At 45.2% G+C, this 15,438-nt stretch overlaps 2 protein-coding genes across 3 annotated transcripts in view; both read right to left on the bottom strand.

The window, feature by feature from the left end:
• The window catches only part of LOC146992631 (calpain-2 catalytic subunit-like), a 66,191-nt gene extending 56,913 nt beyond the window's left edge, over positions 1 to 9,278 (bottom strand). The window contains exons 1-4 of the mRNA XM_085788272.1: positions 9,041 to 9,278; positions 6,490 to 6,559; positions 4,572 to 4,693; positions 3,706 to 3,839 (exon numbers count right to left, since the gene is read on the bottom strand). Coding sequence (XP_085644398.1) covers positions 3,706 to 3,839; positions 4,572 to 4,693; positions 6,490 to 6,559; positions 9,041 to 9,277 — 563 coding nt within the window. The 5' untranslated portion in view covers position 9,278. The remainder of the gene's footprint in view (positions 1 to 3,705; positions 3,840 to 4,571; positions 4,694 to 6,489; positions 6,560 to 9,040) is intronic.
• Positions 9,279 to 10,984: 1,706 nt separating this feature from the next.
• The window catches only part of LOC146992630 (calpain-2 catalytic subunit-like), a 37,130-nt gene continuing 32,676 nt past the window's right edge, over positions 10,985 to 15,438 (bottom strand). For both annotated transcript variants that reach the window (XM_085788273.1, XM_085788275.1), the window contains exons 20-21: positions 14,267 to 14,325; positions 10,985 to 11,061 (exon numbers count right to left, since the gene is read on the bottom strand). In XM_085788273.1, coding sequence (XP_085644399.1) covers positions 11,041 to 11,061; positions 14,267 to 14,325 — 80 coding nt within the window. In that variant the 3' untranslated portion in view covers positions 10,985 to 11,040. The remainder of the gene's footprint in view (positions 11,062 to 14,266; positions 14,326 to 15,438) is intronic.

The following is a 15,438-nucleotide window of genomic DNA, read 5'->3' as shown; positions in this document are numbered from 1 at the left end:
ACGACCACTCAGAGAACAGCAGAGTTACGTATGGTGTACCACAGGGTTCAGTCTTAGGGCCAATCCTCTTCATTCTTTACATGCTCCCATTAGGTGGCATCATCCGGAAGCACTCAATCAATTTTCACTGTTATGCGGATGATACGCAACTCTACTTGTCCATGGAGCCAGATGACAGAAGCCGCCTCATCAATCTGCAAGACTGTCTGAAAGACATTAGATCCTGGATGTCCTCTAACTTCTTGCTACTGAATTCAGATAAAACTGAGGTAATCGTGTTTGGACCTAAACATCTCAGGGACACGTTCTCTAATCAGATCGCTACTCTAGATGGCATCACCCTGACCCCGAGTACAACCGCGAGGAACCTTGGAGTCATTTTTGACCAGGACCTTTCCTTCAGCTCCCACATAAAACACGTGACTAGGACCGCCTTCTTCCATCTGCGCAGTATCACTAAGATTAGGAATATCCTCTCCCAGAGTGATGCTGAGAAACTGGTGCATGCATTTATCACTTCTAGGCTAGACTACTGCAACTCTCTCCTGTCAGGATGTCCGAAAAACTCTCTAAAGAGTCTCCAGCTGGTCCAGAATGCTGCAGCGAGGGTTTTGACAGGAGTTAGGAAGAGAGAGCACATCTCTCCCACCTTAGCTTCTCTCCACTGGCTTCCTGTAGGATTTAGAATAGACTTCACAATCCTTCTGCTGACTTATAAGGCTCTTAATGATAAAGCTCCAACCTATCTGAAAGAACTAATCATTCCTTACTGTCCTACCAGAGCACTCCGCTCCCAGAACGCAGGTCTGTTAGTGACTCCCAGTATCTCTAAAAACAGACTGGGAGGTAGAGCCTTCAGTTACCGGGCTCCTTTACTGTGGAACCAGCTCTCTCCATGGGTCAAAGAGGCAGACACTCTAACTACATTTAAGTCTCCTCTCCTCTCCTCTCCTCTCCTCTCCACATATTTTGAACTGTCACTATCATTTTCTGTTGCACTTTGTAGTTTGGCCTTGGTGTCTCTCACTCTCTCTGTGTTTCCGCAGATCCACCGGAGCTCCATCTCTCCCGCCCTTTCCCCTGCTGTTAGACCGGTCTGTCCTCCCTTCCTATGAACCAGTCTGCCATCCAGTCCTCCCATTAAGCTGGTCTGTCCTCTCTTCCTATGAACCAGTCTGCCATCCAGTCCTCCATTAAGCTGGTCTGTCCTCTCTTCCTATGAACCAGTCTGCCATCCAGTCCTCCATTAAGCTGGTCTGTCCTCTCTTCCTATGAACCAGTCTGCCATCCAGTCCTCCCATTAAGCTGGTCTGTCCTCTATGAACCAGTCTGCCATCCAGTCCTCCCATTAAGCTGGTCTGCCCTCTCTTCCTATGAACCAGTCTGCCATCCAGTCCTCCATTAAGCTGGTCTGTCCTCTATGAACCAGTCTGCCATCCAGTCCTCCATTAAGCTGGTCTGTCCTCTCTATGAACCAGTCTGCCATCCAGTCCTCCATTAAGCTGGTCTGTCCTCTATGAACCAGTCTGCCATCCAGTCCTCCCATTAAGCTGGTCTGTCCTCTATGAACCAGTCTGCCATCCAGTCCTCCCATTAAGCTGGTCTGTCCTCTATGAACCAGTCTGCCATCCAGTCCTCCATTAAGCTGGTCTGTCCTCTCTCCCTATGAACCAGTCTGCCATCCAGTCCTCCATTAAGCTGGTCTGTCCTCTATGAACCAGTCTGCCATCCAGTCCTCCATTAAGCTGGTCTGTCCTCTATGAACCAGTCTGCCATCCAGTCCTCCATTAAGCTGGTCTGTCCTCTATGAACCAGTCTGCCATCCAGTCCTCCATTAAGCTGGTCTGTCCTCTATGAACCAGTCTACCATCCAGTCCTCCATTAAGCTGGTCTGTCCTCTCTTCCTATGAACCAGTCTACCATCCAGTCCTCCCATTAAGCTGGTCTGTCCTCTATGAACCAGTCTGCCATCCAGTCCTCCATTAAGCTGGTCTGTCCTCTCTTCCTATGAACCAGTCTGCCATCCAGTCCTCCATTAAGCTGGTCTGTCCTCTCTTCCTATGAACCAGTCTGCCATCCAGTCCTCCATTAAGCTGGTCTGTCCTCTCTTCCTATGAACCAGTCTACCATCCAGTCCTCCATTAAGCTGGTCTGTCCTCTCTTCCTATGAACCAGTCTGGTGTTGGACTGAACCCAGAGGTCAAAGGTCACAGTTACTTTACTTTATTAAGCCCCAAAGATTAAATCATACAACTTGTTCTGCTTTCTAACTTTTCTTGAAATTCTGAATTTGGTCAAATCTCCTCCTCTTCCTCCTCCTCCTCCTCTTCCTCCTTCCTGCTCGTCTTCACAGTCCAGAATAAGACACGCCCACTCATGATGTCACAGCCCAGAATAAGACACGCCCACTCATGATGTCACAGCCCAGAATAAGACACGCCCACTCATGATGTCACAGCCCAGAATAAGACACGCCCACTCATGATGTCACAGCCTAGATAGAATAAGACACGCCCACTCATGATGTCACAGCCTAGATAGAATAAGACACGCCCACTCATGATGTCACAGCCTAGATAGAATAAGACACGCCCACTCATGATGTCACAGCCTAGAATAAGACACGCCCACTGGTGATGTCACAGCCTAGAATAAGACACGCCCACTGGTGATGTCACAGCCTAGAATAAGACACGCCCACTCATGATGTCACAGCCTAGAATAAGACACGCCCACTCATGATGTCACAGCCTAGAATAAGACACGCCCACTCATGATGTCACAGCCTAGAATAAGACACGCCCACTGATGATGTCACAGCCTAGAATAAGACACGCCCACTCATGATGTCACAGCCTAGAATAAGACACGCCCACTGATGATGTCACAGCCTAGAATAAGACACGCCCACTCATGATGTCACAGCCCAGAATAAGACACGCCCACTCATGATGTCACAGCCCAGAATAAGACACGCCCACTCATGATGTCACAGCCTAGAATAAGACACGCCCACTCATGATGTCACAGCCCAGAATAAGACACGCCCACTGATGATGTCACAGCCCAGAATAAGACACGCCCACTGATGATGTCACAGCCCAGAATAAGACACGCCCACTCATGATGTCACAGCCCAGAATAAGACACGCCCACTCATGATGTCACAGCCCAGAATAAGACACGCCCACTCATGCTTGTGCAGTGACAGGTGTGAGAACCTGCAGAGAACCGACCAATGAGGAACAACGCTGCGTTCACAGTCGTCTGAAAGAACATGTTCCAATGTGTTTATATCAACCGGGTGTGTGTGTACGTGTGTGTGTGTGTGTGTGTATGAGTGTGTGTGTGTGTGTGTGTAGGTGTGTGTGTGTGTGTGTGTGTGTGTGTGTGTGTGTGTGTGTGTGTCTAGGTGTGTCGGCAGAGCGCTGACTCATTGTGTAAATAAACCTAAAGAATGCAGCGACATGTCCCAACACACCTGAACACACCACCTAGTGGCCGCTGCTGGTACTACAGCTGCTGGTACTACAGCTGCTGGTACTACAGCTGCTGGTACTACAGCTGCTGGTACTACAGCTGGAGGTCACCTGAAGAAGTCTAGACCAGGTCTAGACCGGATCTAGACTCCGGTTTAGACCTGGTCTTTGTCTGAGGACTGGGGTGGTCCTGGTCTAGATTCTAGGTGGTCTGAGGTGGTCTTACTTGGCGTAGGCCTTCTCCAGCAGAGCGCTCCAGAACTCCCGGCCCTCGGCCGAGTGGACGAACATCAGCTCTCCGTCTTTGACGGGCAGACGGTCGTCGATCACCACGTCCACCCACTCCCCGAACTGCCAGAACTACACACACACAGAGACACACAGAGACACACAGAGACACACAGAGACACAGGGCTTTTACTTTGAAAGGTCCTTCTGCTTCCTGTCTCCTCCAGTGACATCACTGCCATGTCCTGCTACAGAGACAGACGGAGGCTCAGAACCCGGTTCTCTCTGCTCCACCTACGACCGGTGTCGGAACCAGATGTGTCCGGGGCTGCGACTGGCGATGACGTGGCACATGGTGATTGGTCGTGGTGGTGTAATGCGTTACTTGGATGCTACCGCGGATGTTAGTGAAGTTAGTCTCTTCACCTCGTAGTAAATATTGGACTCATCTGTCACAGACACGTCTCTTCTCTACAGTTTGACACCAAAATGAACTTTGTTCCAGACCTGTCTCTGTCTCTGGCTCAACAACTCACTCGATTTGGCTCAGATCTCCATGGCAACGCTAAACAAACAAACGTTCATGAACGCCCGCGCTAATTACAGTATTTTAATCATTTTGGTCACTGCTAGTTGTGTAAATGTTTAATGTTATCATTAGAAAATATAAATAGCTCACTGTCGTCTACCTACAACTTTTATAAATCCTCACGACCAATCACGATGCGCCACGTCATCACCAGTCACGGGCCCGGACAAATCTGGTACCGACACCGGTTCAGTTCCAGCCTTACTAGGTCTTATTTACACCTAGCAGGGTTCTGAATCTGGTTCTGGTTCTGGTTCTAGTTCTGTGTTTTGTACCTGGAAGTGGAAGATGCCGGCGTACTCTCCGTCCCTGAAGCTCTGTCCCTGAGGAACCACCCGGGCCAGAACCTCCTTGTTGAGGGTGAGGGAGGCGATGGCGGCCAGCAGCCAGCAGTCGCCTAGGAGACGAACAGGAGGGGGCGGGTCTTAGCTCAGAGAACACAGGTAGGGGGCGGGGCTTAGCTCAGAGAACACAGGTAGGGGGCGGGGCTTAGCTCAGAGAATACAGGTAGGGGGCGGGTCTTAGCTCAGAGAACACAGGTAGGGGGCGGGGCTTAGCTCAGAGAACACAAGTAGGGGGCGGGGCTTAGCTCAGAGAAGTTGTATCAAAGACGGTTTATAGGACGAATCTCCTTGTTGTTTCCAACTACTTCCTGGTAGAAAACCAGCTCGTATTGTGAATGAGATCAGTCGTAACGAACCAGAGTTAAGCTAGGCCTATATATAACGGAGGTCTGCAGGTGAGCCACAGTCACGACGAGGGACCAGTCAGGTGAAGTGACGGTAGTGTGGCGGTTAGCGGTACTGGAAGTAAACTCACTCACCCATAAAAGACATGCTAACCCGCCCGCCAAGCGGTTGTTAACCTCTTGGCGAAGCGGTTAGCATCGTCACCTGCGGTGCGGGAGACCGCGGGTTCGATCCTCGCCTAGGGCAAGTCCCAACTAACAACATCGGTCACATATATATCATATTTTTCACGCCCTATCACCGTTTAGACAAATCTGAAATGATTGAAGAAACATTACTATTTCTGTGTGTGTGTTTTGTGTTGCTATGTGTTGTATTTATTCAGTTTGGGGGAATCACAGTGTCTAGAAAGCATCAGTGGCTCAGCTGACAGGGACAGCTAACGGTAGCTAAGCTAACGGTAGCTAAGCTAACGGTAGCTAAGCTAACGGCGGCAGCTAAGCTAACAGCAGGACGTCAGCTGTTAAAACCCTCCCGTTGTGGGACACCACATGAAACTACTCCAGTTAGCTCAGTCATGTTGGAACTCAGATATCCGCTGGAGAAAATATTTTTTCATGGAGCGTTTATTGAGTCACTGAGTTATTAAAGTTAAACAGGTAGCTAACCGTTAGCCCGGCTAATCTATGATAACCATGACTAATTACAAAAATGTGCACACGTAAATAGTAATATTTGTCCAATCATTGGTTTTATAAACTTTACAAACATCAGATTAGTCTAAACGGTGATATAGTGACATGAAAAAGTAGATAAATATAGTGAAACTCTCGTCCGTCACTATTGTTCTCATGCTGGTTTTCTACCAGGAAGTAGTTGTAAACAACAAGGAGATTCGTTCAAACTGTCTTTTGAGCAAGTGTCTTTGTGTCTTTGTGTCTTTGTGTTCTCTAGTCTAGAGTTGTGTGTGAGTGTCTATGTCAGTGTATTTTGAATTGTGTTGTGAGATGGTTTCTTTATGTCTTGTGTTGAGATGTGTGTGTGTGTGTGTGTGTGTGTGTGTGTGTGTGTGTGTGTGTGTGTGTGTGTGTGTGTAATGTAGCCTATTGTAATGGTTGTGAATATGTATGTCAGTGTATGTGTATAATTTCAGTTGCTGAGTGAGAGTATCAGCAGCTAATGGCAGCCCCTCCCCTCCCCCCACTGCGCTCGATTGGCTGCTCTCACACAGGCGTTACCATAGCAACTACTGTCCTGTGCCAACGCCTACCTTAGGCTACCTGTTTGATGTTTCTGGAGACATGACAACACACACACACACACAGTCTCCACCCATCTTCAGTTACTGAAACCAGTTCTTCCAGTGTGTGTGTGTGTGTGTGTGTGTGTGTGTGTGTGTGTGTGTGTGTCTGTGTGTGTGTGTGTGTGTGTGTGTCTGTGTGTGTGTGTACAGGTGTGTGTCTGTATGTGTATGTGTGTGTACAGGTGTGTGTGTGTGTCTCACCCAGCGCTCCCTGACAGATGTCCGTCCTCGTTGCCCCGGAGACGATGAACTCAGGGTCAGAGGTCAACTCCTGACACAACAAAGGACACACAAAGAGTCAGAGGTGAGTGTGTATAGGTGTGTGTGTGTGTGTGTGTGTAGGTGAGTGTGTATAGGTGAGTGTGTATAGGTGTGTGTGTGTGTGTAGGTGTGAGTCCTGAGCCTGCAGGCGCTGCTCAGGGATTACATTACACCCTCCAGTCTGAGTAACAGGTGAATCTGGACTCACCTGTTGGACTGAAACACTGAGACTTTCAGAATAAAAGCTCCTCATTAATAGACCACTTTACACTGAGACTTTCAGAATAAAAGCTCCTCATTAACACAAAGCTCATCCTGTGATTATTGATTATCAGTGATCAACAGAATAAAAGTCCAGACATGAAGTCTAAACTAAACAAAGAACACAACAGCTACAGTCACAACAACACAATCCTGACCACAACACTTATACAGGAGGCAAATAACATTGGTTTTTCATTTTTAAATTATTTAGATTTTGGGCTATTTTTCTTCCTGAACATGTCTTCTCTCAGAAAAGTCAAAAGAAATGGTAGAAAATCCACTTTAAGGGTTTTTATTTGACTTCATTTTGTCTCTTTTGTTGGTAGATTTCTCCTAAATTCACCAAAAGTGAACAGCTACTGTGACTCACTGTGCTGTGCTTGTTATCTGACCCGTGTCATGTCAGGTGTCGTTGTAAAGCTCTCTCTCTCCTCAACAATGATGTGGCTCCAAAAATTGTCATTTCCTTTGTATCCGCAACCAATCCTAAAAGTAGGATTGACAATAACAATCTGTGTAGTTTTACAGTCCAAGTCTTTAAAGGCCGTTTCCTCAGAAAGAGTTTTTCAGACTCAGACTCCTCTCTAGAAATCTCCACTTCAGCAGCTTCCAGACACCAAACCTTCCACTTTGATCCCTTTCTATATCCTGAAGGTTTACAGAGGGGATTGTTGATATGTCATTCACAGCCTCATTTATACAACATTTTATTACTACAAACATGGAGACATTAGATGTTTTAAAGGGCTGGTGACAGTATTTTCTCATTTACAGAGTGATAAAAAGAGATATCCACAATCCTCCTCTGGAAAAACTAAAGACTCTAATGTGTCAACAAGATAAAACAAAGCAGCTTTATCCATTGTTCAGGTTTATGTTCTGGAAATATATGCAAATTAGCGCATACTTAATTAGATCTAGCCTCATTTACATATTTAAACATAGCATTTGACAAAACTAATATTTGTCTTAATGTGAGTGATAAACGTGGGAAGTTTCATGGTGAAATGTGTTACTTTGTGTTAGTTTTACCCTGTTTACCTGTAGTATCTCCCCTTCCATAATAATAATAATATAATAATACATAATTATATGCAATTAATTATATGTTAGTTTGAAGCGGACCGGACCTGGACCACTCTCCCAGGTCAAACCCTGGTTCTGGTTCACTGTAAAAACTCAACATCTTTCCAAGAATATTTGTCTTATTTCTAGTCAAAACAAATCTCATTCTACCTAAAATAAATATATTTATACATACACATACATAGTTATACATAAAAAGCAGCTTGTTTTTAGACACTTTTTACTTCTTTCAAGCAGATTTTCACTTGAAATAAGTAGAAAAATCTGATAGTGGAGCAAGTTTTTCTTTCTTATTACAAACACAAAAAACTTGCTTTCACTGGCAGATTTTTCTACTTATTTCAAGTGAAAATTAGTTTGAAACAAGTGAAAATGATCTAAAAACAAGTTCATTTTTAGGTGATGAGTCTTATTTTAAGTGGAAAGAGATTAGTTTTGACTAGAAATGAGACATTTTGACAAGAAATAAGACAAATATTCTTGGAAAGATATTGAGTTTTTGCAGTGCGTGGGCCTCTCCCAGGTCAAACCCTGGTTCTGGTTCTGGTTCACTGCAAAAACTCAACATCTTTCCAAGAATATTTGTCTTATTTCTTGTCAAAATGTCTACTTTCCACTTTCCACTTAGAATAAGATTTTTAGATCATTTTCACTTGTTGCTGTCTTATTTTAAGTAGAATGAGATTTGTTTTGACTAGAAATAAGACTAATATTCTTGGTAAGAGTTTGAGTTTTTGCAGTGTAGTTCTGGTTCTGGTTCTGGTCTCTTACCGTGGGTCTCATCCAGCTGACCCCCCTGGTCTTGTATGAGTCTGGTTAGTGGTTCTGGTCTATAGTTCTGGTTTAGTGGTTCTTACCGTGGGCCTCATCCAGCTGACCCCCCTGGTCTTGTATGAGTCTGGTCTAGTGGTTCAGGTCTATAGTTCTTACCGTGGGTCTCATCCAGCTGACCCCCCTGGTCTTGTATGAGTCTGGTCTAGTGGTTCAGGTCTATAGTTCTTACCGTGGGTCTCATCCAGCTGACCCCCCTGGTCTTGTATGAGTCTGGTCTAGTGGTTCTGGTCTATAGTTCTTACCGTGGGCCTGAGCCAGCTGACCCCCCTGGTCTTGTATGAGTCTGGTTAGTGGTTCTGGTTCTTACCGTGGGTCTCATCCAGCTGACCCCCCGGGTCTTGTATGAGTCCGGTCCCAGCTCGTTGAAGCCCAGCGCCTGTGGCTCGGCCGGGAAGGACTGGTCCAGGAACAGCTGTCCGCTCTGCAGGCAGCGGCGCCGCAGAGCCTCGTAGTCCTGGTTCAGGTAGCGGACCGCCTGGCTGCTGGACCCGAGGCCCTGGTCCTGGTCCCGGAGCTGCTGCAGGGTGGACGCGATGCCCGCCATGGCTGGTTTTTAATGCTGTTAAGATTTAAGAAAGGCGCCTCCAAATTAAATGTAATATTAATAATATTATTATGACGCTGCTGCTGGAGACTGGAGACTATAGAGAGACTATAGAGACCAGTAGAGACCAGTAGAGACCGGACTGGAGCTGAGCAGAGACGGTAGAGAGGCAGCAGGGTTTGAAGCAGGGCGTCTCCGGCTGCAGGTGAGAGACACGCCCCCAGCGCAGCAGGTGAGACTTCCCCTGAGGACCTTCAAAATAAATCCTCATCCTCTGCAGACGCTGCAAAGTGTCAGATAGACTGATGATGGGAGACCGCAGTTGGATATTTGACAGACATTCGCTCCTTCCCAATACATATAACAACAGGTGTGTGTCATAGAGGAGGCTTAGCTCTACCATCCTGTGTTGATTCTGAGTCAACAGGTCACATGACCTGGGAGTTATTGAGCTCTAACGCTCTGATTTACAGTAGGCTATAAAATATATTTTAAAAATTCATGTGACCTGTTGACTCATAATCACCACAGGATGGTAGAGCTAAGCCTCTATGACACACACCTGTTTTATTGCATTTAAACACATGTAATATTTTCTATGAATGTTTAATGTATTGAGAAGGAGCGAATGTCTGTCAGATATCCAACTGAAAACTAACTTCACTGTGGTTGATGGGAGACACTACAGGTGAATAGGGTAAACATTTTAAATAACACATACCATGAAACTTCACAAGTTTATCTCTCACATTAAGACTAATATTATTTGTATTACAGGTTTTGTCAAATTTTATATTTAAATATGTAAATGAGGCAAGATCTAATTAAATATGCACTAATTTGCATATATGTCCAGAACCAAAATCTGAACAATGGATGAAGCTACTAACTAACTCCTGGTGAATTTAGGAGAAATCTACTGACGAAAGAGACAAAATGAGGAAAATAAAACCCTTAAAGTGGATTTTCTACCATTTCTTTTGACTTTTCTGAAAGAATACATGTTATGGAAGAAAAATAGCCCAAAATCTCTCAATTGATCAGTGCATGAAACAACAGTGTTTTTGCCTGTTACTGTCTCGTCTCTTAGGTTCACATTTATCATTTAACATCATTATGAAGTCAGAAATAAACATTATCTATCTATCTATCTATCTATCTTCCTCCTGATGAAGCTGCTTCAACACATCAGTGCTTTTATTTTGAAGTTCCGTGGTGTTGTGTGACTTCCTGTGTTGTGGTGTTGAATCCTGGGAGCAAGAAGAAGCAGGAAGGGTGTGTCCCCGCTCACACACACACACACACACACACACACACACACACACACACACACACACACACACACACACACACACACCGACTGTGTTAGTGTTCACCTCCGTTACCGTGGCCACCGCCACTCGTCCTCTTCCTCCTCCTCTTCATCACCTTTAGGCTGTTCAGATTCATTAACGTCATTACTCACTGATCAACTATTCAATTCAAAAAACTTTATTTATCCCCGAGGGGCAGTTTAAGAGCAAGATGAGCAGTTCAACTAGTTCAAACTTTCACAATAAAAGCCCCCCCCCCCCCCCCTCCATCCCAGTTCAGAGACTCAGTCGACATCAGAGAAACAAACTACTTTATTTTATTTCTGATCTGCAGGTGAGAACTCCCAGCATGCACCAGGAGAAACTCCCAGGAACTCCCATCATGCACCAGGAGGAACTCCCATCATGCACCAGGAGGAACTCCCATCATGCACCAGGAGGAGGTGGTGCTCAGATGGCCAGACACAGCCACTGCAACGAGAGGAGAAGAACAAGAGCTGTGATGATGTCATCAGACCGGTGAAGAACTGGTCAGACCAGGACGCAAAAAAAATTTTTCCGACTATGGCCACGCTAAGACACGCCAAGACACGCCAAGACCCTCTACTCTGCCGGTTGGGTTTAGCTAGAGCTCTGTAAAAGAGAGTAACGACACCACCATTGACTCCCGTGGTAAGGGTTTAAGGGTTTAAGGGTTTAAGGGTTTAAGGGTTTAAGGGTTTAAGGGTTTAAGGGTTTAAGGGTTTAAGGGTTTAAGGGTTCAAGGGTTTTGCGCCCCTAGTGGCAGGATATGGGTATAGATAGATATCACGTGACGTCACACAGCGTTCGCAGCCGGTCACAGCGCCATCTTGGGTACCGACTTCCAAAGGCAGTCTATGGGCTGTGACATCAAATCTCACAAAAATAGTGGATAAACCTTTTTTTATTACATGGCTCTATTGAATGTCGTATTCCGATAACTTATTGATATTTCTGATATTTATTTACATCTTGATTTTGCATTTAACAGTCTGTTATTCCTGTTTAACAGATCGTTGCTAAGTAAAATACACCGTTGCTAGGGACGCCGCTCTGATCAGCGCAGCACAGAAAAGAGAAATCAGAGCGATAGATAAAACAGAGTGGCGACAGCTTTTGATTAGCGGCTAATTCGACAGCAGTGATGGATAACTGTACCGGAGAGGCTCAACATGAGCTTCATCTGAGGAATAAACGGCAGCTTTTACCTGACGGGAGACCAGAGAGAGAGAGAGAGAGAGAGAGAGAGAGAGAGAGACGAGGAGAGAGAGAGAGGTCCACTGGGTGAGCGAGATTAACTGTTAACGGGAGAGAGAGCGGCGCACCGCGCTGTCAAAGCTCGTCTCAGCAGAAATGGTGTGTGCTTTCAAGGCAAGGCCATCAAAATGAGAAATATCCATATCCAAACTACATCAGGCAGCAGTCATTTCTAGTCAGAGGATGTGGCTGCACTGAGCTGAATAGAGGTTAACTCAGTGTTCGGTACCCAGCATGGCGGCGGCCCGGTGGAACGCACCGTGACGTCACCTACTGATAAGTATCTATTGCAGCAGCGCCCAGAAAACCCATTCACTCCAATGTATGTGTGTTGCCCACTTGCTGGTAAATTGATGAAAACGGCCGTGTTTTTGTTTTTAGGTGTCTTGGTCATATCAAATTATACTTAGAATTTGTTTAGGCAAGGCAAGGCATCTTTATTTATATAGCACATTTCATACCAAGGCAACTCAATGTGCTTTACATAAAGACACAACATTAAAAAAGAAGCATAAGACAGAATAAAAACAAACAAAACACTGAAAACAGAGTTAAAAGCAAGAGCAAATAAAAGGAAAATAAAGGAAAATGGATAAAGTTTTAAGTTCTCAGCTATAAGCACATAGGTTTATTACAAAATGTAGATTGAAACATTAATCTAGACAACTGTTTTTTAAATTATTGAAAACACCACACTGCTCATTCACCAACAATGCAGAGATGTCAGTTCTTTTGCAAAACCCATATTCCTCCACCAGGAGGCGCTGCCATTGGACCAATGCTGTCCTTACTCTCTTTTACAGAGCTCTAGGGTTAGGTATGAAGAAGGGAGTGGTTAAGGTTATAGTCTACTTGCCAGCCCATAGGGCCCCATTGTGAACCCGGAAATGTTGAGTACCCCAAAGTTTTATGTTAGAAATATATAGTATGGGTCCCCAGCATTCAGAAACTGTCGGATGCTAACTTATATATATTGGGCAATTAGCACAATTGACATAATTAGCATAAATTACCATAGTTTCCTATATGGGCAATATTTCCGCAAAATTGACTTGGCTGATCTGGGCAATATTGGAGTGGTTTTAGGGGTTATTGATGATGCTGAATCCATTTCTGACATTTTCAAAATTTAAAATGGCTGTCTAAACCGGTAGTGACCAGATTTTAACCGCCAGTGGGCCAATTTTGATGGATTTCAATCTGGTCCCTTCCGGTTTAGACAGCCATTTTGAATTTTGAAAATGTCAGAAATGGATTCAGTATCATCAATAACCCCTAAAACCACTCCAATATTGCCCAGATCAGCCAAGTCAATTTTGATGAAATATTGCCCATATAGGAAACTATGCTAATTTATGCTAATTATGGCAATTGTGCTAATTGCCCAATATATATAAGTTAGCATCCGGCAGTTTCTGAATACTGGAGACCCATACTATATATTTCTAAAATAAAACATTGGGGTACTCAACATTTCCGGGTACTCATTTTTGGCAAGTAGACTATTAGGGTAAGATGCAGGTACAGGCTTAGCCTTGCAGAGGCAGCCAATCAGAGGCAGAGTAAGGCGGGGCTTGGCGTGGCCATAGTCGGAAAAAAAATATTGTGTCCAGGACCAGTAAATGGTTAATGGTCTGTATTTATAAAGCGCTTTACCTGCAACGATACCCAAAGCGCTTTCACATCATACATCACATTCACACACTGATGGAGGAAGCTGCCATGTAAGGTGCTACCACCACCCATCAGCAGCAAGGTGGGGAAGGACACTACGGCAGCAACCGGGATTCAAACCGCCAACCCTCTGATCACTGGACGACCCGCTCTACCACCTGAGCCACTGCCGCCCCGTCAGACCAGACCAGGACCAGGACCAGGACCAGGACCAGGACCAGGACTAGAGACCAGGACCAGGACCAGGACCAGGACCAGGACCAGGACCAGGACTAGAGACCAGGACCAGGACCAGGACCAGGACCAGGACCAGGACCAGGACCAGGACCAGGACTAGAGACCAGGACCAGGACCAGGACCAGGACCAGGACCAGGACTAGAGACCAGGACTAGAGACCAGGACTAGAGACCAGGACTAGAGACCAGGACCAGGACCAGAACCAGGACCAGGACCAGGACCAGGACCAGAACCAGGACTAGAGACCAGGACTAGAGACCAGGACTAGAGACCAGGACCAGGACCAGGACCAGGACTAGAGACCAGGACTAGAGACCAGGACTAGAGACCAGGACCAGGACTAGAGACCAGGACTAGAGACCAGGACTAGAGACCAGGACTAGAGACCAGGACCAGGACCAGGACCAGGACTAGAGACCAGGACTAGAGACCAGGACCAGGACCAGGACCAGGACCAGTGAGACCGGTTCAGGACTGGAGTTTTACCTGCTGCAGGTCCAGTTCGATCTTCCCCTGGTTCTTCTTGTCCAGAGTCTTGAACATCCCTGGAGAACAGAGGATGTTTAATCGATGGATGAATGGATGAGTGGATGAATAGATGAATGGATGAGTGGATGAATAGATGAATGGATGAGTGGATGAATAGATGAATAGATGAATGGATGAGTGGATGAATAGATGAATGGATGAGTGGATGAATAGATGAATAGATGAATGGATGAATAGATGAATAGATGAATGGATGAGTGGATGAATAGATGAATGGATGAGTGGATGAATAGATGAATAGATGAATGGATGAGTGGATGAATAGATGAATGGATGAATGGATGAGTGGATGAATAGATGAATGGATGAGTGGATGAATAGATGAATAGATGAATGGATGAATAGATGAATAGATGAATAGATGAATAGATGAATAGATGAATGGATGAGTGGATGAATAGATGAATGGATGAGTGGATGAATAGATGAATAGATGAATGGATGAATAGATGAATAGATGAATGGATGAGTGGATGAATAGATGAATGGATGAGTGGATGAATAGATGAATAGATGAATGGATGAGTGGATGAATAGATGAATGGATGAGTGGATGAATGGATGAGTGGATGAGTGGATGAATAGATGAATGGATGAGTGGATGAATAGATGAATGGATGAGTGGATGAATAGATGAATGGATGAGTGGATGAATAGATGAGTGGATGAGTGGATGAATGGATGAGTGGATGAATGGATGAGTGGATGAATAGATGAATGGATGAGTGGATGAATGGATGAATGGATGAGTGGATGAATGGATGAGTGGATGAGTGGATGAATAGATGAATGGATGAGTGGATGAATAGATGAATGGATGAGTGGATGAATAGATGAATGGATGAGTGGATGAATAGATGAATGGATGAGTGGATGAATAGATGAATGGATGAGTGGATGAATAGATGAATGGATGAGTGGATGAATGGATGAGTGGATGAGTGGATGAATAGATGAATGGATGAGTGGATGAATAGATGAATGGATGAGTGGATGAATAGATGAGTGGATGAGTGGATGAATAGATGAATGGATGAGTGGATGAATGGATGAGTGGATGAATAGATGAATGGATGAGTGGATGAATAGATGAATGGATGAGTGGATGA

This window comes from Trachurus japonicus, chromosome 1 (assembly GCF_045865225.1).
Source record: "Trachurus japonicus isolate A0001 chromosome 1, Traja_1.0".
In the NCBI taxonomy this organism is placed as follows: Eukaryota; Metazoa; Chordata; class Actinopteri; order Carangiformes; family Carangidae; genus Trachurus; species Trachurus japonicus.
Note: the sequence above shows the minus strand (reverse complement) of the source record. Positions and strands in the feature narration are given on the sequence as shown.